The following is a 23,454-nucleotide window of genomic DNA, read 5'->3' as shown; positions in this document are numbered from 1 at the left end:
GTTACCACAGGAGAAATGAAATTGTCAAAAAGCTACAACTCCAAAAATACAAAACCTATGTGGTCTGATAGATGAATGTTAGCAAATTTTTAATGAAAAAGAATTGGCAATGCCATTGTAACATCTTCATAACAGAAAAGCGAGAGAGAGTGCACTTTATTAATTTTATGAGTTGAGCATAATCTTATTATGTATCACTAGCACCTAGTGCTTAAGCACATAGATTCTAGCCGTACCTTGAGCCAGCCATGAAATCTTTGTGTCAGAGAAAGTTGACTGTCCACCAAAAGCTAATTTTTGTTAACATAGAACATAGCTGTAATTGGAATATGATTACCACTCAAGAGATTTTAATCAGTTTCCCTTTCAGCTATACTAATTCTCGACCATGGAATGTAACTAGAAGTGATGTTTACCATTTCAAGGCAAAGACTTTAAGCAGATATGTCCTCCTTGTGGAAGGCATAATAATGTCCGTTCAAAGATCCTAATTCCCAGAACCTTTGAATATGTTAAGTTACGTGGTAAGGGGGAATTTAAGGTTGAAGACAGAATTAAATTGCTAATCGGCTGACCTTAAATGAAGGAGATTATCTTGGATAAGCTGGATAACAGGCCCGATGCAATCACAAAGGTCCAAAAGTGGAAGATGGAGGCAGAAGAGTCATTATCAGAGTGATTTGTTATGAGAACAACTTGACTGGCCATTGCTGACTTTGAAGATGAAAGAGAGCCATGAAGCAAGGAGTATAGATAGCCTCTAGAAAATGGAACAGGTAAGGAAACAAATAGCCCCCTAGAGCCTAGGAAAGGAATGCAGTCCTGCCACACCTTGATTTTAGCCCAGTAAGACCCGTTTCAGACCTCTGCTTACAGAATTGTGAGAGAATACATTTGTGTTGCATTAAGTCACAAAGTTTGTGGTAATTTGTTACATCAGCAATAGGAAACTAATACTTTACTCTCATTTTTTCTTTTGCCAGCGTGGTACAGTTGACAATGGAGCCTTAGGTGATGGTTGAGCCACAAGATGGAAGGATCCTGGGCCTCTAAATCACCAAGTAAAGCAAAGTTATCTTTGAAACACACACTTTAGACTCTCACGTGGGAAATAATTGTATTTGAATGATAGCATTTGTTACAACTTATCCCATCACAATGAGTTCGAATCTGTGCCTCAGCTTTCTTATTTTAAAAAATGAGAAAAATAAGAGTAGTTACCTCAAATAGTTTTTGTGAAAATTAAGTCATTATATCTAAAGTGTTTAGAATGATTCCTGACACATAGTATGTTATCATTAAAAGTTAATGTACATATAGACATGCATGCATATGCACACACCACACACTGAATTTATAGTATCTCTGATGAACATCAGTGTAAACATTCTAAATAAAGGATTGGCTTATTGGTAGATAGACTGCAGCAACATGCTCAAAGAATCATATCTGTGGCCCAAGAGTGGTTTCTTTTTTTTTTTTTTTTTTTTTGAGATGGAGTCTCGCTCTGTCACCCAGGCTGGAGTACAGTGGTGCGATCTCGGTTCACTGCAAGCTCCGCCTCCCGAGTTCATGCCATTCTCCTGCCTCAGCCTCCCGAGTAGCTGGGACTACAAGCACCCACTACTGCGCCCGGCTAATATTTGTATTTTTAGTAGAGACAGGGTTTCACCGTGGTCTCGATCTCCTGACCTCATGATCTGCCCACCTCGGCCTCCCAAAGTGCTGGAATTACAGGCATGAGCCACCGCGCCCAGCCAAGTGGTTTCTTTTAAAAACACAAAAAATTCAGTATGAAATGTTAATATCCACCATTAGTACTGACTGAAAACTAGTTTCTTTCTGGCTCATGAGTTAGAAACAATATGTATATGTTTTCTTTTTGGAGGGGAGGGGAGCATTTTTTCATAATAGTTCAACAACAGTGAGACACTAGATGATAAAAATCATCTCACATGTTAAAATTCTGTTGTTGGGTTTGTTTGTTTTTGCGGTGATGGTGGTGTTTTGTTTTTTGTTCTTTGTGTTTTTTTCCCCCTCTAACAGAGTTTGGGTTAGGTGCCAAACTGTAACTGCCTAATTCTGATTATGGATGATTTTTCTAGTATCAGGGCTCTATGCTCATGTACTAATAGTGCGAGACTGGAAACATAGTATATAAATAAACGTATTTCTTTTACACATCGTATTAACTACAAATGGAAATATCATTTCCAGTAATATTTATTTGTAGCATTACATACAGGTATTTTTAGATTTACATGTGCCACCATAAAGAGGACCACTTGATTCCTCAATACCAAAAATATTCATTTGAAAAATAATTCGATGATGTAAATGTGAAGCTCATATTCATGAAAGAATTCACCCAGTCTAGAACTTCTACCTCCGGTGTGTTGAAGGATAACATGCTCTTTGGGGACAGAGGTTGTATTCTTGTATACTCCTTGCTGACACTGGTTTTGCTGATCCACTCTCCTGAGTGTTAGGCCTGGGAGGAGTCTTTGGTTTGCTGAAATATTCTGCAACAGGTATTTTCATATTATTTCTTCTTATAACTAGTGGAGGCTTGTGCTCAGCCTCTGAAATAGAGAAAAAAATCTAAATAAGACCGTAATTGAAACACTGAATACATCTTCTCCATGTTTTAGTAGTAAATTATCTATAAAAAACTATATGAAGTTTAGGTGAATCAGATACACCCAAAATTCACAAAAGAATATATTCCTTTTTTTTTCACCACATGCTCATCTTTAATGAGTTATTTGTTCTGTAACATGCAGGATATGTTCCTTCACTCTCAAAAGTAAACATGATTTTGATTGCATAGAGTTGGTTATGGGTAAGAGTGACAGTGAGAGAAAGAAGGAAGATCTATGGTCCTGATAGATGTAACAAGAGAAGAGACAAACAGGCTAAAACAAGTTAATTCTGCTCGTAAGACCTACATAGTTGCACCCAAGCAGGAATAGGGATGTAAGGAGATGCTAAATATCGACAATGGAGAGAAAGGGGCATGACTTGGGAATTCTTATACAAAAAATTCCAAATATCTAAATGATAAAATATGTGTGAGCCTTACAGTTAAGACATAAAGTTGAATAATAGAAATCATCACTGTCATGATGTTATAGTCCCAGGATGAGGAGTTTGGTATGAGAGGCCAGATACAATAGGCTGTCCTTGGAGTCTAAGTAAGGGAGTACTTTATAATTTTTAAACTATACTTATTATTGGCTGTTAGGAGATAGTGTCTTTTTGGGGTTTGGTTAATCACAGTGGAACTTGCTGGGGTCTAGTGTGACCCCAGTGAGCTCTAATTGATTATATATCATTCCTGGTATAAAGGGAACTTGTAGAAATGACAAGACACATTTTTGTATAAAGCTTGTAGATACACTTCATAGTTGTTGCTCTGTAGTCATGAATGCTCTGCTTGTTTTAAAGCTAGAAACTGCCAAACCTATAAGGATACTTTGGGCTATCTTGGACCAAGGTAGGACTTTCCACAATTCTTGATTCTCCCTGGTTCCCCTACAGACTGGAGCTGGGCTTCTGGTGGAACACAAAACTGCTCTTTTCAATTGTATTTCAGCTGTCTTGTAGGTCACCTGCTTGTGGCTGATTGCCATTTTACTCTTCTCTCTGGTTGACTTTGTCTCCAGTGAAATTATTTAACTCCATTAAGCTGTGAAGAACCAAAACTCTGAGATCATTGTCCTTTTGTTAGGTCAATGCAGGGTTTCCCTTTTCACTGAATTGCTATAACCAAACCTATAGTTCCTGTTGTCCTGCTGTCTTGCTTCTCAAACAGTGTCTGTCCATGATCAGGCACTTTGCCTTTCAAAACAAAGGTAAATTTATCTTTATGAGAAAGTAAGCAGATGCTCTCTCAAGAATTGATCTGGAAATTACTATTGTATTTTTCTGTTTTTTTAAAAGCACTGATCCTTAAAATCTGTTCCCTGAGTCATTAGTACTTACTGGTTTCTTTATACCAACTCAATAGTTACCAAAAACTGTACTTAACCTTTTGGTACTTCCTTGTTTTCTTCAGATCCTTGACTTGACACTCTAGATCAGTTGGAGAAAGAAAAAAGTGAATTTCACAGATACAAAAAAGTATTTTCTATAGACTACACTGTCATCAATAAGTTCAGTGTATATGTATCTTAAATATGCTACCCCAATTCTTTGTTTTTTTAATGCATACAGTATTAAATTTACTTACCAATGAAAAGTTATTCTTACTTTGAGTAAATATTTAACTATTGTATCATATGTTAGTCATTAAGGTACAGATTAACTCTTACTATCTTCTAGTTTCTGATTTTATGGAAACTTTAAGATACGGACAATTAGTAATACAATTTTTTTGTCTTAATGCTTTTTAAAGTGACATATTTATATTTTCAAAAATGTATTTTTCCTCTAACTTTAAGCTTTACTCAACTTTTAATTTTAAAGCAACAAGATTTTCTCTCCTAGCTTAAATAACATCCTACCACACATTCTTTCACCATGATTCTACATAAATATATATATTTTTCTTCTGTTATTGAAATAACAGCATTCAAGAAAAATTTTTCCTGCAATAATTTCAATTATTTTAGTAGTTATTTTTCTCTCTAGGGGGCCCCAGGAGTAAATCAGAGGAAATTAAGTGAAGCAATTTATTTTAATCTTGCATTGTTCTACACAAAAAAGTGAAACCTGTGTGATACACATTTAACAAAATATACAATAACTGTAACAATACAAATTTGATTTCCTTAATTGCATCTATTTTTAGTTAAACTATAAAAATCTTTATTATCTTAGATTTTTAGGTAGCCACTCTTGCTTTTCCCTTAGTGGAAAAATAATTTTTCTTAAAAAGAAAGGTTACCAGATAAGAAAGACATAGTTTCTGCCAAAATGTTCTAAACAATAGAATTGAGAACAATTCTTATATTACATATATGAAAATGAAAGCAAATATATATTGCAGTCACTTACTGAATAAAGCGGAGCTTTAGAACCTCCTGTTTAACATTTTGAAAGATAAATAACGAGAGAATTCAAAGTCTTCATGTGCCATAGGCCCTCCCTCTAGAGAGCCATTATATCTAATTACCTGGCTGGTTGATGCCCTTCTGTATCTGTGGTAAGGACTTTTGATTTTGCAGTAAAATTTGGGGGCAATTTAACTGTGGGTGGTGATTTAACTGTGGGTGGTTTCCCAGTCTCTGCTGCTGGTTCCATTGAGGTATTTCTTCTGTGATGAGTTAACAGGTTTATCTCGGCAAGCTCAGAATGAATCAAAGCTGAGACCCACTCTTTTTCTGGTTTAAAAGACAAAAAAGCGTGGGAGGAGTGAAGGTTGCAATTATCATGTTGGATAGAAACACAAGAATATCCAGCTCCTGAGTATGAAAGACTGGTCATCTATTTTCTGGATAGTTACCTATGTGGGAGTAAAGACGTCTGCAGAAAAGTTGGTTCATTTTAACATAGTTTCTGTTGACCTGTGATACTGTAGAGTGCCCAGAGTAGTTAACTCACTGAGGCACTTGTCCCTGAATAGCAGTGGAATAGTTTTAAAATATTGAGTACAGTAGCCAGTCTTACAGGCTGCTGCCGATGATATAAGGATACCTATACAAAAATAAGAAGGGTAATATGATTCCATTAAAATACAGACTAATAGGTAATAAATAGTTACAAGCATATCTACGAAGATATACACCAAAGTATTCACTGAAATGATGTCTGTGGTAATTTTATTGATTATTTTTGTTCTGTCTCATCTCTTTTTTTCTTTCTGGTTCATCTGTTCTTTCTCCCAACAATAAGGATTTATTACTTGTATAGTTTATTAAATGTTACATTCTTAAAAAGGAAAAATAATTGGAAGGTAACTAAAGACCCATCGCCTCTAAACACTTCTCAATTGCTACTAAAAAGTAGTATTGAATTCCTGGGGCAAGGTAATATTTCCAGAATGCTTCCTACTTTAAAACATTAGACTTCCTCACACATTGGTACTTCCTAGCATTGATCAGTGCAGTGATTCTCAAAGAGTAGTGCTGAGACCAGCATTATCAGCATCACCTGAGAACTTGTCAGAAACACAAATTCTCAAGTCCCACTGCAGAGATTTTGCCTCAGTCAGCCTGATGATCAACTACATTTGAGGATCAACTACAAGTGAGGATAGCTCCCTGCCGTTTATCATTGTCCCGATTGGGAATGGCATGTGTTTTCATGGAACAGGCCAGAAAGGGCCCAAAAGAGGTTAGGAGATAGCTGAGTTGATGGTTTTGCTGGGCAAATGGCAGAGCTGTTACAGGTTGGATAGCTGTTCTACTGTTCTCCTTACCAAAGGAAAGAAATAAGCTTTGTGTTCAGAGTTAACAACAGGCCAGAGGATGTGCTCAGGGAGGCCTCTGGGTGTGTAGACTCTGGAGGAGCATAAACGAACTCTAGCTGAGAATAAGACCGCCCTTGGACACAAGTGTTTCATGTCACCCAAATGAGTTCAATTTAAAGCATACTGAATTTTGGGTTCATTGAATGACCCACATGCATGCAGCTGGATATGCAGAACAGCAATTATCCTGATACTGAAACATTGTGGAAATAATATTGCAACATTATCTTTGCAAATCCAAGGTACAAAACTTCAGATATTGGCATATTCCCAGTTTCTGACAATAAATTGAGCTCAGTGTTTTAAAATTTATATCTTAATCGCACCTTTTGAAGTTGCATGAAGCAGCCACTGTAAAACTTCTGCCAGAGAATCAGTATGCAAAATGCCACAGAGCTTTGCCAGGATCTGACAGAGAACATTAGAGTTACATATGAGCAAATAAATAGTACAAGGCTTAACAGTTTTCCTTTACCTTCTCCAGAATCCCATCTTCCCAAATATCACTTTGTATATGATGTGCAATTTAGTCAATTGGGATTTTTAACTCACGAGCTCGATTTCAAATAGCACACAGTAGAATCTTAGTGAAAACAACATTTCCAGTACAATTAACAGTTTAGGGTAGGCTATGGAGTGTGTTTGTCTGAGGTATTGCTCCTCACAAGAGGGCATTAGCTGCGGGGGTCTGCCTGCAGACCCTGACTTAAACGACGGATGAATAAAACATACACTGACACACAGATATTCTGTTTTGCCAGTCCAGCTGAGTGTCCAACCGCCTGCGCACCAAGAGAGGTTTGTCACTGCGGCTTGCCCTGAGCAGCTCACACTCCAGGCATTTATTTGATGTACAATTAACAACAGAAGCTTTGAGTAAACACACTTGCAGATAATTAACATGGTTAAGAGAGTAGTTCTAGGAATGATTAAAGCTCAGGTACCGAGGTCTAAGGTAAATACCATTAGGGGGCAATATCCCTAGTCGACCTCCCCCCAAGAAGGCCATCTGGGTCAAAGGTTAGTTAATGGAGGTGGGGTAAACAGACAACTGGGGAAGCCTCTATTGTCCCTAGTATTTACCCTATGACCTGATGTTCTGAGGTAAGAACGGGCTGCCTCCAGCCTGTTCAATTATTACAAGCTGTGTAACCTTTTGGCCTTCCAAAAGGTTCGTGACTATTCCCTATAACTTTCCCTAATATTTGCCTTTAATATTTCTGCCACCATCCTGAGTGAATCCCAACATTTGTCTTGTTTTGTCTGTTCAGTACCAACATCTTCTAGTAGGAACATACTTTTGGTGAATTTATCCTTCCCACTATACCACAGGGTTCTAATGAGAATCCATCAGTCACAGAACTGGCCCCATCTGCCCTGCTCCTCTACATAGTCTGAGACAGAGGGAACAGGCTGGAGACTGCCTGTGATGGGACCAAGTTCCCAGGGGAAGGGGCAGCCAGCATATCTGTGTTTTGGTCAACTCAGCTGTTCTAGCCTGCTGGCTCCAGGGAGTGCAGGCCATCTGGACAAGGAGGAGTCCCCCACAACGCAGCACAGCTGCTGTGCAAGATCATGCCCAGACTGCTTCTTTAAGTGGGATCCTGGTCCATTCCTCCTCACTGAGTGGGGCCTTCCTATGGGAATTTCAGCAACTCCAGCCAGGGTCATACACACAGAGCTCTGATCTCCCCCGGGGACAGAGCCCCTTGGGGGAGAGGCAGCTGTTGTCTCTGCATTTCAGTTGACTCAGCCATTCCAGCCTGCCAGCACTGGAGAGTCCAGGTCTGGACGTGGAAGAGTTCCCCACAATGCAGCATACCTGCTCTTCCCAGAAGCAGTCAGACTGCTTCTTTAAGTAGGTCCCTGATCCCATTCCTCCTGACCCGGTAATACCTCCCAATAGAAGCCTCTACACGCCTCCTATAGGAGCATTCGAGCCAGCAACAGCTCAGTACCCCCCTAGGATGGAGATCCCAGAGGAAGGAGCAGGCAGACACCTTTGCTGTCTTGCAACTCTCACTGATGATACCTCTAGGTATGGGGAAACTCAAGGCAACCAGGGTCTGGAGCAGACCCCCAGCAAACTGCAGCAGCCCTACAGAAGAGTGGCCTGACTGTTAGAAGAAAAACAAACAAACAGAAAACAACAACAACAACAAAGATGCCACAAAAATCCCATTTGAAGGTCAGCAACCTCAAAGATTGAAGGTAGATAAGCCCACAGAGATGAAAAAGAATCAATGCAAAAATGCTGAAAACTCAAAAAGCCAGGGTGCTTCTTCTCCTATAAATGACTGCAACACATCTCAAGCAAGGGCACAGAACTGGGCTGAGGCTGAGATGGCTGAATGAGAGAAGTAGGCTTCAGAAGGTGGGTAATAACAAATTTTGCTAAGCTAAAGGAGCATGTTGTAACCTGATGTAAAGAAGCTAAGAATCATGATAAAACAATACATAAGCTGATAACAAGAATAGCCAGTTTAGAGAGGAACATAACTGACCTGATGGAGCTGAAAAACACAAGAACTTCACAATGTAATTATAAGTATTCATAGCAGAAAAGACCAAGTGGAGGAAAGAATCTCAGAGCTTGAAGCATATCTTTCTGAAATAAGACAGGCAGACAAAAATAGAGAAAAAAGAATGAAAAGGAATAAGCAAAACCTCCGAGAAATGTGGGATTATGTAAAAAGACTGAACTTACAACTGATTGGAATACCTAAAAGAGATGAGGAGAATGGAACCAAGTTGGAAAACATACTTCAGGATATCATCTAGGAGAACTTCCCCAAACTACCAAGACAGGCCAACATTCAAATTCAGGAAATCTGGAGAACCCTGGTAAGATACTCCATGAGAAGATCCACCCTAAGATACATCATCGTCAGATTCTCCAAGGTCAAAACGAAAGAAAAAACATTAAGGGCAGCCAGAGAGAAAGGCCAGGTCACCTACAAAGGGAAGTCCATCAGGCTAACACCAGATCTCTCAGTGGAAACCCTACAAGCCAGAAGAAATTGGGAGCCAATATTCAACATTCTTAAAGAAAAGAGTTTCCAACCCAGGATTTCACATCTGGCCAAACTGAGTTTCATAAGCGAAGGATAAATAAGATCCTTTTTAGACAAGCAAATGCCGAGGGAATTGTCACCACCAGGCCTGCATTGCTCCTGAAGGAAGCACTAAATATGGAAAGGAAAACTTTTACCAGCCACTACAAAAACACAGCTAAGAACACAGACCAGTGACACTATGAAGCAACCACATAAACAAGTCTGCAAAATAACCAGCTAGCATCATGGTGACAGGATCAAATTCACACATAGCAATAATAACCTTAAATGTAAATGGGCTAAATGCATTAGAGAAATGCAAATCAAAACCACAATGAGATACCATCTCACACCAGTCAGAATTGTGATTATTAAAAAGTTAAAAGACAATAGATGCTGGCAAGGTTGTGGAGAAAAAGGAACAATTTTACACTGTTGGTGGGAGTATAAATTAGTTCAACCATTGTGGAAGACAGTGTGGTGATTCCTCAGTGATCTAGAGGCAGAAATACCATTTGACCTAGCAATCTCATTACTGGGTATATACCCAAAGGAATATAAATTATTTTGTTATAAAGATATATGCATGCATATGTTCACTGCAGCACTATTTGCAATAGCAAAGTCATGGAATCAACCTAAATGCCCATCAATGATAGACTGGATAAAGAAAATGTGATACATATACACCATGGAATACTATGCAGCCATGAAAAAAGATCATGTCTTTTGCAAGGACATAGATGGAGGCGGAAGCTATTATCCTCAGCAACTAATGAAGGAACAGAAAACCAAACACCACATGTTCTCACTTATAAGTGGGAGCTGAACAATGAGAACACATGGACATATGGTGGGGAACAACACACACTGGGACCTGTCAGGGGGAGTTGGGGGAGAGGGAGAGCATCAGGAAGAATAGCTAATGGATGCTTGGCATAATACTTAGGTGATGGGATAATCTGTGCAGCAAACCACCAGGGCATACATTTACCTGTGTAACAAACCTGCACATCCTGCACATGTACCCCGGAACTTAAAATAAAAGTTGAGGGAAAAAATAGTGTTTTGTTCTTGAACGTAATTAATATATTGGCAAGTGAACTTGATGTCTTGAAATTTTATTTTAGGATTTGAGAATCTAGCCTAGAGTAGCCTCTATTGCACGGCTATTTTTAAGGTGTAACTTTTCTGGGGTCTGAATTGAAGTCCTGGTAGGTTCCGCAAGGTATCTTCACTCTGGCAAGGTCTTTTCAAGGTTTCTTAGAACTCCAGCAACTCTAAGCTCTGTGATACCTCCCATTATCTCTCCTTACCAGGTCTCAGAATCACCCTGTACATGTGAGGCTTCATATTGGACTGAACACTTAATGGTACCCCTAAATTTCTGGAGCTCATTCTCTGCATAGATTTATCTTCTTCAGATCTTACTTTGCAAGTTCCAGCCACCTCAGCATCCTCAAATGCTAAACTCTGTTTTCTGTACCTAGTGAAGCTGCTGCTCTCTGTTCAGGCTCCACTTCTCTGTGCCATGATTAGGCATGTGCCCCAGGCAGAAGTCTGGGTTGAATATGGAAATAACCCCAATTGTTTCTCTTCTCTCAATGGTCCAATCTGTAGTGTCTGTTGCCCAGTACCTGAAAATCGTTTCTGTATATATTTTGCTGAATTATATAGTTTTTTACAGCAGGAGGTTAAGCGTTGAGCCTAATCTATCATTTTGGAACCAGAGTCCCTTGTTTGCAACTTTGTCACCCCTTATCTCCCCAAATTAATCTGCATATTGTATCCAGAGTGATTTCTAAAGTACAGTTCTAACTATGTAATTCTTACGCTTACAAAGTAATTCAGTATCATCTAGTGCTTAAAATTCTTTGCTGGCTTCCCACACCCCTTGGGATGAAATCTGGACACCTTGATAGGACTTATAAAGTATTACATTATCCAGTCTGTTCTTAAGTCTCCAGCCCCATCTCTTGCCACTTTCTCCATGCACTGTCTGCATCAACCATATTAATTATTGTTCGTTGTTTTAAATAAGCAATGCTCTCACTCCTTAGTCTTAAGATACGAAGGTCACTTGACTGGGAAAGATCTCTTCCACACTTCTCTTTATCTTCTAATTATATCCTAAACATTCTTTAGGTCGCTTTCTCCTTAAAGGCTCTCTGAGCTACAAAGTCTCCTGGTACATATTCTTATAACAGCTGCACTATTATTTCATAACCTCTATGAATGAAGAAATTAATTGTGTCCTCACACTCTAGTAGTTTGACATTAAATATTTACAGAATAAATGGGTGTGTTTTGTCCACTCTTCTTTTTAAATTTGAGACTCAGCGGGTACATGTGCATGTTTGTTATGTGGATATACCAAATAATGCTGAGCTTTGGGCTTCAGTTGACTCCATCACGCAAATAGTGAACAGAGTTCCTGATAGTTTTTCATTCTTTGCTTTCCTTCCTTCCTCCTACCTTTTGGAGTTTCCAGTGCCTATTGTTCTCATCTTTATTTCTACATGTACCCAGCGTTTAGCTCCCATTTACTGGTGAGAATATGCGGTATTTGGTTTTCTGTTCCTGTATTCATTGACTTAGAATAATGCCCTCTAGCTGCATCCATGTTGCTGCAAAATGTATTATTCCATATTTTATGGCTGTGTAGTATTCCATGGTGTATATGTACCACATTTTCTTTATCCAATTCATCACTGATGGGCACTGAGGTTGATTCCATGTCTTTGCTATTGTGAATATTGCTGTGATAAACATGCCAGTGCGGGTGTCTTTTTATCTTTTAGAACAATTTATTTTCCTTTGTGTATATACCCAGTAATGGGACTGCTGGTTTGAATGGCAATTCTATGTATAGTTCCTAGAGAACTCTCCAAACTGCTTTCCACAAGGGCTGAACTAATTTATAGTCCCACCAACAGTTTATAAGAGTTTTGCAGACATTTTGGTGTTATGTCTATAAAGATCTTTGGAAGGAAGGCTTAAAACAAGGTGCTAATAGACACGGAATTATGTTTCTCTTTCCTTTTAAAGTAATAATCATGAAACTGCATACCTTTTCACACATACCCCTGCAAAAACATTTCCTGATTTCACAGCCCATTTAGAGTTACTCAATGGATAGTAGGAAATTAGAAAATATTACACATTTTTTTGTAGGAAACGTGGAAGAATAGAATGCCTCCAAGATGAGCAGTATTTCCGGGGCTGTTTTATACAAGCCAAAACATCTTGATAAAACCTACTTTATCACTTTATTCCCTCTCCGTTCATTTATTTAGCAAATAGTCAACAACTATTTGGCAAAATGCCATTGTCTGTGTGCCAGTTAATATTTTTCAAGCGAAGTGGTGAGTGCTAAGAAATCAGTTGTGGACAAGGCAGACAAGATCCCTGCCTTCAAAGAGTTTATATTTTAGTGTGTTTTATATCAACCGATGTCCAGTGAAGTTGATTTTTGTAGGATAGAAGATGCTTTTGAGAGGAGGGCTCTTTCATAGATGCCCAGAAAGCCAGCTCTACAGGATTACGCTGCTCTATTGATATGCCCAAGGAAGAATGACAGTCTTACTAAAACTGCATTCATTTTATGGATTATTTGAGTTGAGAACTATGTATTTAGCTGATTTTCTACAGTTATCCTTTTGATTTTGAGTTCACTTTTCCTTTTAATTTATTTATTCAATATCCAACAAATACTTATCTAACAATTACTAGGTGTCTAGCACTCACCTAGGCACTGAAGATTAAGCAGTAGCAAAGGCAGACAAGTGTGAGATCTTATATGATTTAAATTTCAGTGGGAGTGGGGCGAGGAGAGAGACAAAATATTGAACTAAATAAGTCTGAACATACATATATAGCATATTTATGCAAAAAAATAACAAAGGGTAATGGGATATAGAGTGACTGGTTAGCTACTTTAGATTGGATGGTTAGAGAAGGTATCTCTGCGTAAGCAATACTGAAACTGAGACCTTAATGAGCAGGTGATCACTGAGCCAATAAAGAGAAAGATAATTCTTAGAGGAAAGCTCTTAAGGTGAGAATGAGAAAATTATAGAAAGATCAAAGTGGCCAGAGTGTAGCAGGTGAAACAGTGATTCTGAAGACTCTGTATAATATAAAGTCTTTAGCCAGAATCATCAGGAAATAATGTATAAACATAAGCCAAATATGTAGATACTCTCCTTTCTATACATTTCCTTTTATTCTCCTTCTCAAGTTTAATTATTAGCATAAATTATTACACCAATGTCACTATCATACTCTGTGCTTTACTTTTAAAATACTTCTTTGTTAGGCTTATTCAATAACCATCTCTACAACATGCTCTGTTATTTGTAATTATAACTATAGACACTGATTACTTAAAATTCCAGTTAGAGGCATCATTACAATCTTCTAACCCTTAGTTCATTGTAGTGGGACTTATGGTGGTTCAATATGGAGGTTGCCAAAGAGATTAAAAGAAGGAAAAAAATGGCAGGTGACAAATATCAGCTGACTGACGTATTCTTGATTTTATATCATTCTCAGAAATAACTGTGGCTGGGGACGGCCTTTCAGGAAGCTGATATGACATATTACTATTAATATAACTAAGTTTATAACCCCAGACAGAGAAAGTTTGAAGACATAGTTTTGCAAAGAAAAGAGGAAGAGATGAATGTTGATTGGAGGAATCTATGCTTTAAAATATGAGAAGTAAATGTATAGATTGCGGCAAGACATTAAGAGTAGTGTCTTTCAAGTATTAGAAAGATGATAACGAAAGATGGAAAGAATAGGGCTGGGTTTGTGTGATAAACACCAAGCTTTTCATTACATCTGAATCAAAGATTGTGTTTATCTGACAGTGGCAAGATTCCAAGGAAAGTTAAGACTGGAAATGAAAATAGGAGTATGCCTTGGATTTCAGGCTAAGCAGTCTTAAATCAATTCAGTTATCAGTAAGGAATCATTTAAGAGTTTTAAGGATGCTAGTGGTATAAATTTTTTTGTATATTCATGCTGTTTCCAAGTTATGGATTTGATAAACCTGATACTTACTTTTATTTCCTGATCCAGATAGTTTGGTATGCAAATGGTGTTTGTTTTCACATCATTCTTGGTACTTGTCATCCCTGAAGAACAGGAGCCAGGAGTAGAGCATGCCTTTGGAGGTGATGGTGGTCTTTTGGCCTTAATTTCTTCCTAAATCAAAAGTATAATATAACCAATATACATTTGCATCCACCTATATTTTCTATGAAAATTCAATGTAAAATGAATGAGAAATATTGTGCCTAATAAGAGAGATACATGAAAGTAAAAAAAGGTTAGTTTTATCTTAAGCTATCAAATATTTATATTTGGAGACAAAACAAATAGTGATATTAACTTTTGATGAAATCATTTTAAACTCTTGGCTAAATAACAAGATAACAAATTTGTAATATGCAATGTATAACCTTTTATATTGCAGTTCCAGATAACAGCCAACTCATGACACATGAGATTTGCTGTTAGGTTGGGAAGATTTCTCTTTTATGGCCAGGAAAAGACAGCTGAGAGGTTTTATGCTTTGTCTGTGAAGCAACTGCATGATGCAAATTGCTACTTCCTTGCTGCAAGTAACAGCTAACAGCTGAGAGTTAGAAAGGCAAACTAAATTTCTTCCCTTTATCAGTTGGAAGGGAAATAGAAAGGTTATTTTCCCATTCTGGGAGGTAAGTATACTGTTTGCAATTTTTAAAAATTAAAAGGTTCTGGGAGCTGTAAGTCCATGAAGAGTCACAGAAGCCTTAGATCCATGGGCCTGTTCCAGGAAAGGCTTTCTACCCTTCAGAAGTGACTGATTTATAACAACACATAGAACTTAGTGCCTAAATGAGCCAACAACCTGGGATTTTGATGATTGGAATTGATAAAACAATATTTAACTTTATGTTTAGCAAAAATAAATCTACATTATATTTGAGGCATTCTTTTTTTAAGTTTATTATACAGACTTTGTTATGGAAAAATAGTAACACAGTAAGTCCTTAATGTTGTTGATAGCTCTTAGAAACTGACTTTACGTGAGATGATGTATAACAAATCCAATTTTTTTTTCTCATCAACTGATATGGTTGGCTCTGTGTCCCCTCCCAAATGTCACCCTGAATTGTGATAATCCCCATGTGTCAAGGGAAGGACCTGGTGGAGTTAATTGAATCATGGGGTCAGGTTCCCCCATACCGTTCCCATGAAAGTGAGTTCTCGTGAGATCTGATGGTTTTTATAAGTGGCCTCCCCCTTTACTTGGCTCTCACTTTTCTTGCCTGCTGCCATGTAAGACATGCCAGTTTTGCCTTCTGCTATGATTGTAAGTTTCCTGACTCCTCCCTAGCCATGCAGAACTATGAGTCAATTAAACCTCTTTTCCTTATAAATTACCCAGTCTTGGATATGTCACAAAAATAAAGTCCAGCAATTGAGTCATGAGTCAAAGAAGAAATAATAATGAGAATTAGAAAATACACTGAACTCAGTGAAAATGGTATATACAAAAATTGTGAGAGTGGCTAAAGCAATCTTCATTGGGGAATTTATAGCTTTAAAATACATATATTAGAAAGATAAAATGAGTTAGAAAAACAGCAATAAGATAAAGTATGTAATAGAAAGAGAAAACTAATAACAGCAGAAATTAATAAAATAGAAAATATACAACAGAGAATCAAAAAATCATGAAAATCAATTCTTTGATATACTAATAAAATCAATAAACTTATTGAATAAACTTTTGTTGAAAATTATAAACTTCTTTTAATTGAGAAAAACAAAGACACAAGTTAACACAACTAATATGTAAAAGGGTACTTCTTACAGAACCAGCAGATATTTTTAAAAGAATATAAGGATATTATGCATAACTTTGTCAATAAATCTGAATTTAGACTGAATAAACAACTTTTAGAAAAGAATATACTACCAAAAACTGATTCAAGGAGAAATAGAAAATCTGAACAGTTTTGTAACAAAATAGATTTTAAAGCAAAGAATAGTGTCAGGGATGAAGAGAGTAACTTCATAATGATAAAAAGGTCATTTTATCAAGAAGACATAGCAAACCTAAACAGTTTTATGCCTAATAAGAGAGCTTCAAAATACATGATTAAAAACTGGTAGATGGAAAGAGAAATTTAAAAATCCACAATTATAATCAGCGATTTCAACACCTATCCCTCAATAATTGGCAGAAAAAGTAGCCAATCGGTAACGCTATAGAACGAGGGTCCCCAAATCCCTGGACCACAACCTGCTGCACAGCAGAATGTGAGCAGTGGGAGGGCAAGTGAACATTACCGCCTGAGTTCTGCCTCCTGTCAGATCAGCAGCGGCATTAGATTCTCATAGGAGTGCAAACCCTATTGTGAACTGCATATGCAAGGGATGTAGGTTGTGTGCTCCTTATGAGAATGGAACACCTGATGATCTGAGGTGGAACAATTTCATCCTGAAACCATTCCCCCCACCCCACCATAGGTCTGTAGAAAAATAGTCTTCCAAAAAAGTTTGGGAGCTGCTGCTGTAGAAAACTTGAACAACAGTATCACCTAACTTGACCTAATTGATATTTATATTGCGTTCTACCAAACAACAGCAGAGTGAATATTTGTTTCATGGGTACATGAAAAATTTATTAAAGTCAACAATATTCTAGGCCATATAACAAGTCTCAATAAATTTAAAACATTACAAAGTATACAAAGTGTGTTCTCTGACTACAATGGGATTAAATTGGAATTAATAACATAAAGATATCTGGAAAATCCCCCAAATATTTAGAAAGTAAATAATATGATTTTAAGTAACCCGTGGGTGAAAGAAGAAATTAAAAAGGATATTAGGAAGTATTCTGAACATAACGAAAATGAAAATTCAACACAGTAAAATTGGGGGATGCAGCCAAAGTAATGCTTATAGGAAAAATGTAATAATAAATGCTTATATTAGAAAAAAAAAGTCTCAAATCAATGACCTAAGATTTTACCTTCTATAAAGATAGGAGCCAAAGTCAATGAAATGGAAACACAAAAGCAAAACAATAGAGTTACTCAATGAAATGGAATACTGATTCTTTAAAATGATCAATAAAACTCACAAACCTCTAGCTAGACACATCAGGAAAAAAACAAGACACGAATTGCCAAAATCAGGAATGAGAGAACAAACATTAAACATTATAAAATAATAAAAGGAATATTTTAAAAAACTTTACATCAGTAAGTCAACAACTTAGATGAAATGGACATATTCTTTGCAAAATACAAACTACCAATGCTGGCTAAAGAAGAAATAGACAACCCAAATAGCCTATATCTATAAAAAAAAAAAAAAAAAAGAAAGAAAGAAAGAAATTGAATTTGTAGTTAAAAACCTTGACTCAAAGGAAATATCAAGCCTAATATTTTACTGAAGATTTCTACTAAACTTTTAAGGAAGAAATAATATCCATTCTACACAAAATCTTCCAGAATATTAAACAGGAATTCCCAACTTATTCTATAAAGCCAGCATTATGCTGATATTAAAACCAGAAAAAGACTTTATAAGAAAACTACAAACAAATATTCCTCACAGACACAAGAATGCTAAAAATTTTTAATGAAATTTTAGTGTATGACAAGGATAATACATCATGACCAAGTGAAGTTTTTACTGGATATGCAAGGTTGGTTCCAATTTGAAACTTAGTCAATGTAATTCACTATATTAACAGACTAAAAAAAGAAACATCATTTGATCATCTCAGCTAGATACTGAAACAGCATTTGGCAAAATACATCTCTCCCCATTTCTGTTAAAACTCTTAGCACACTAGGAATGGAAGGGAACTTTCTCAGCCATATAAAGGTCATCCACGAATAAAGTAAATGAACATAATATTTAATGGTGAAAGTCTGAATGCTTTCCTCCTACGATCAGGTACAAGGCAAGGATGTCTGCCCTCATCATTTCTATTCAACATTGTACTAGAGGTTCTAGCCATTGCAGTAAAGCACAATACAGAGATAAACAGCATGCAGATGCGAAACTATGATGGAAAAAATTATAATTTTTTTAAAGACACTTATCAAAAAAAGAGCAAGCCTCAGACTGGAAGCAAATATTTGCAAAAACATGCATGTAACAAAAGACTTAATCTAGAATATATGAAGAACTTTTACAACATTATAATAAAAAAGTCAACAACCAAATTTTTTTTTTTTTAAACGGAATCTTGCTCTGTCACCAGGCTGCAGTGCAGTGGCACCATCTCGGCTCACTGCAACCTCCTCCACCTCCCGGATTCAAGCAATTCCCCTGCCTCAGCCTCCCAATAGCTGGGACTACAGGCGCGTACCACCAATCCCGACTAATTTTTTTTGTATTTTAGTAGAGACAGGGTTTCACCATGTTGGCCAGGATGGTCTCGATCTCCTTACCTCATGATCTGCCTGCCTCGGCCTCCCAAAGTTCTGGGATTACAGGTGTGAGCCACTGCGCCCGGCCAACAACCCAATTTAAGAAGTGGACGAAAGATCTAACAATGTATTTCCCATAAAAAGATATATACATGGCAAGTAAGAATTGGAAAAGCTGTCAACGTCATGAGGAAAATGCAAATTAAAACCACAATAAGATACTACTACATACCCACTAGGTTGGCTAAAAATAAAAAGACTGACCATTCTAAGCTTGGGGAAGACGTGGAGGAAAAAAAACTCATACACTGCTGGTGGGAATGTAAAATGGGACAATCATTTTGGAAAACAATTTGGCTATTTCTTAGAAACTTAAACATACAACTACTATAAGACACAGTTATTTCACTCATAGGAATTATCCAGGTGAAAAGAAAGTATATATCCAAACAAAGACTTGTAGACAAATGTTCATATTAGCTTTGCCAGAAATTGGGAAGGACCTAAATGTCCCTCAACAGGTAAATAGATCAACACATTGTAGGATAACCATACAATTGAATACTACTCAGCAATAAAAAGGAATGACCTATTGATGCACATAAAAACGTGGATGAATCTTAAAATAATCATGCTGAGTTAAAGAAACCAGATTTTAGAAAGAGAACTCACCATATGACTTTATTTTTATAAAATCCAAAAAAGTCCATGCTAATGTTTAGTGACAGAAAGCAGACAAACAGTTGCCTGTGGGAGGGCCAGAATCGTGAGAAAACTTCTGGGAGTGATGAGGACGTGCATTCTCTTGACTGCAGTGGTAGTTTCCCAGGTGTGTATTTGCAAAGCTCATTAAATTGTGCATTTTGAATATGTGTATCTTATATTATGTTAATTAGACTTTACTAAAGCTGTAAAAATATTGTGAAACATGGTGACTTTTCGGAAAGGTATGTAAAGAAAAGGAGAGGAGCTTATAGAAGTCAAGCTAAATAGATAGCGGTAAATAGCTGTTCCTTACCTTTTTAATTACTAAGGGATTCTCACTGGAAGTTTTGAAGCACTCTTTAATTTTTCTACTGGGCTCTGAAATAAAATTGAGGAAAAATGTATTTAGATTAAACTGAAAAAGAATTTATATCACATGATATATGTGTCAATTGCTGAAATAGATGAGAGTATTTCTGACTTTAAGGTCAATTCAGGAATCTGTTTATAAATATTAGGAAATTTGCAGGTAAATGGCATTATAATAACATAAAGTATTTGCATTTAAAAACTAGTTCTATGCCCAAGATGATGATATAAAAACACACGGCAAATGCTTTCTTGATCTGGTTAAACTGATTTTAAAAGTACATATTTTAGGGAGGCCGAGGCGGGCGGATCACGAGGTCAGGAGATCGAGAACATCCTGGCTAACACAGTGAAGTCCCATCTCCACTAAAAAATACAAAAAAATTAGCCGGGCGTGGTGGCGGGCGCCTGTAGTCCCAGCTACTTGGGAGGCTGAGGCAGGAGAATGGCGTGAACCCAGGAGGTGGAGTTTGCAGTGAGCGGAGATTGCGCCACTGCACTCCAGGCTGGGCGACAGAGCAAGACTCCGTCTCAAAAAAAAAAAAAAAAAAGTATATATTTTAGTATAAGACGTATTTTTCTCTGTTTTCTGTCCATATAAATGTCACTTTATCTAATTAAAGAGAATTTTTTTATTTGACCTTTAGACAGAAAGATGGTTTGTGCTGAATTACAATTACATTCTTTATTTTCTTTCTTCTTTTATCAGCCTCTCAACCCTACCCATTTCATACTCAGTCGTATAACTAAATCCCCCTAAGCTGCCCTAAAACCACTTAAAGTTTTACTTAATTTCCCTTTACATTAATTTATAGATAAAAGAAAAAGATGACCTTTTCCCACATCTGCTATAGAAATCTTATTAGGTGGTGACACCTGATTCCCATCAAAGGCCTCTTTCTTGCAAATGTAGTTTTTAAGTTTCTAGGTTCTACAGTATAAAAAGGGACACAAGAAATAAGGGAAAATAAGTGGGCTTTGACTCTTCGTTGCTAGCGGAAGGGAGGGAAGAGAAATTCTTGAAAGGATGAAATGAATTAAGTATGAAGACTTTAGAACGGTATATGTCCACATAGTGAGTACTCTATAATTGACCACTCTTATTGCTATCTTTAGAGATATATTTTACTACATTATGCCATAATAATTTTCATGTATCCTGTTAGTTTTAGTAATAGCATGTAAATTGTATGGGGCAAGAAAAAGAGAACTGGATATAATTTCTATCATGCAGAATTCCTTTCTTCTATTTTACCTTGCTCTTTGGATTTTTCCACATTTTACTTTTATCAGTGCCTTTTTCCTTCAATTCAGTAAAAATTAATTCAATTGTTTACTAAGGACCAGGCACTGTGCTGGGACCTGGGGAGAAAGGAAGGATGGCAAAAACACAGAAAGCAATAACACAGGGCCTGACCTTAAGGAGACGACAGTCTCATGAGGACAATGTAAACATGCAATTTCATTCTTACTGTGTTTCCAGGACTCGATTTTCGTCTGACATCGTTTCCCTATCAGTGTTGGAACAACATTCATTTCTGGCATCTTTTAGCTAGTTTTGTAGGGATTAAAGACTAGGACCACACCAAATATGTCTTAGGCACTATTAATAGTAATGGTAATAACATTTTTGACATCATTGTGCTACTGATGAGATTAGAAGAGTGAAAAAAAATTATATAACAAAATTTATGTTCCTCACAGTGAGGAAACTTGATGTAAAAACCACTGCAGCTATTTTAGCATCATATAGACTCCCCACAGCCTTGTTTGCAGGAGGCATAAGGAAACATTTCATCAGTTCTAAATCAACTCACCAGAATGAGGCCGTGGAGGCACTTTGGCACCGTTTGGGGCTGGCGACACTCCTCTTACAGGGCTCTCCTGGACTGCAGTGCTGGGTGGGTAACTGCAATTGGCAAATGGTATCCTGTTCTTCTCTAAGTAGTTAGACTGGCCAACTCCCCACAATGTTCCAAATGCATTCTCATCATCATTCACAGTACAGATTGGAATGTTATTCAAGCCTAGGTGAGTAAAGATTAAAAAAAGAGACAGATCAAACAACCAGATTAGATGTTTGGAAGGTTTTCTTTGAATGATCAACAATTTCCCAACCAAATATCATTAAAGGTATGTAAAATGTTGAACTTCAAATTGTATAAACCAAAAAAAAAAAAAAAAACTGTATTATGAACCAGTGCAAGGTAGACATTCTTTGAAAGTCAGTGTGGCCAATTACATGCTTCCTTAAAATCTCCGGCCATTTTGTCAGTCTTGAGAGCCAGACCACATCGTCGATGTTGGTCTGGGATTCAAGTGGAGTAGACCTTCTATCCCAGACAAATCTCACACTTCCCAAAGCTTGATAATGACTAAGAGGGTTTGTGCTAGCTCTCTTCATGAACGCCAGATTTAAATTTTTTAAAGCACTCAGAATGCCTCAATGTAACTAGGTCTTCTGGAAGAGATACATTGGTTCCTCCTTTGTCCTGGCAGAGGTAAAAAGGTGTAGGAGCTGGAAATAGGAGACAGGATAAGGTAGACTGTGACAGAAGGAGGAAGGAGAAGTTGGTATAAAAGGAACTCCTTCCTCATGTGAGAGACTTCTGGGTTCACTCTCTCTCCTAAAAATAACTATTCACTTTTGGCTCAAATATAGGATTTGGTTCAAATAATAAGTTATAGACAGGTTCTCTTTTCAATATCAATGCTAAGTCATGTGGAATTGGACAGCTTAGGAAATGGGGGTGTGCCGGGCATTGCTTTCTGTTAATCAATGAGTTATGACAGGTAGTAAGAGATGGCTGCGTCGTCTTCCCAGAAATTGCCAGGCAAGCTTCTGGATAGTGTTTTCTACACTTGCTCATTTTTCCAAATCTCTCTCCAGTACCACTGGTTCACCTAATTCTTAATTGTCTTCTCAAATAACATCAAAATCATCTTTGCTGGCAACTCTGTCTGAAATGTGCCCGATCACTCTCTGTCCCCTTATGTGCTTTTATTTTTTCCACAGCTTTTATCACATATCATAATACATCTGTTTGCACACTGCTTCTCTGAGCTGCATTAGAATGTAAGATTAAATTATTTAAGATATAGATCTTAAATACACAATATGCAATGGTCACAAATTAAAATCTACTTTTTTTTTTTTTTTTTTTTTTGTGAGACACAGTCTCTCCCTGTTGCCCAGGCCGGAGTGCAATGGCGCAATCTCTGCTCACTGCCACCTCCCCCTCCCAGGTTCAAGTGATTATCCTGCCTCAGCCTCCTGAGTAGCTGGGATTACAGATGTGCACCATCATGACCGTCTAATTATTTGTATCTTTGGTAGAGACGGGGTTTCACCATGTTGGACAGGCTGGTCTCGAACTCCTGACCTTGTAATCCGCCCACCTCAGCCTCCCGAAGTGCTGGGATTACAGGCGTGAGCCACCGTGCCTGGCCCCATCTACATCTT

General features: G+C 37.3%; 1 protein-coding gene across 1 annotated transcript in view; it reads right to left on the bottom strand.

Moving 5' to 3' along the window:
• Window positions 1-2,207: 2,207 nt before the first annotated feature.
• Window positions 2,208-23,454, bottom strand: part of C3H4orf17 (chromosome 3 C4orf17 homolog) — a 31,246-nt gene continuing 9,999 nt past the window's right edge. The window contains exons 3-9 of the mRNA XM_004040177.5: window positions 21,809-22,018; window positions 19,936-20,000; window positions 14,536-14,679; window positions 6,739-6,820; window positions 5,117-5,324; window positions 4,031-4,074; window positions 2,208-2,582 (exon numbers count right to left, since the gene is read on the bottom strand). Of these exons, the coding sequence (XP_004040225.4) occupies window positions 2,383-2,582; window positions 4,031-4,074; window positions 5,117-5,324; window positions 6,739-6,820; window positions 14,536-14,679; window positions 19,936-20,000; window positions 21,809-22,018 (953 nt within the window). The 3' untranslated portion in view covers window positions 2,208-2,382. The remainder of the gene's footprint in view (window positions 2,583-4,030; window positions 4,075-5,116; window positions 5,325-6,738; window positions 6,821-14,535; window positions 14,680-19,935; window positions 20,001-21,808; window positions 22,019-23,454) is intronic.

This window comes from Gorilla gorilla, chromosome 3 (genome assembly GCF_029281585.2).
Source record: "Gorilla gorilla gorilla isolate KB3781 chromosome 3, NHGRI_mGorGor1-v2.1_pri, whole genome shotgun sequence".
Lineage (NCBI taxonomy): Eukaryota > Metazoa > Chordata > Mammalia > Primates > Hominidae > Gorilla > Gorilla gorilla.
The sequence above is the reverse complement of the archived record's forward strand: the minus strand, read 5'-3'. Positions and strand labels throughout refer to the sequence as shown.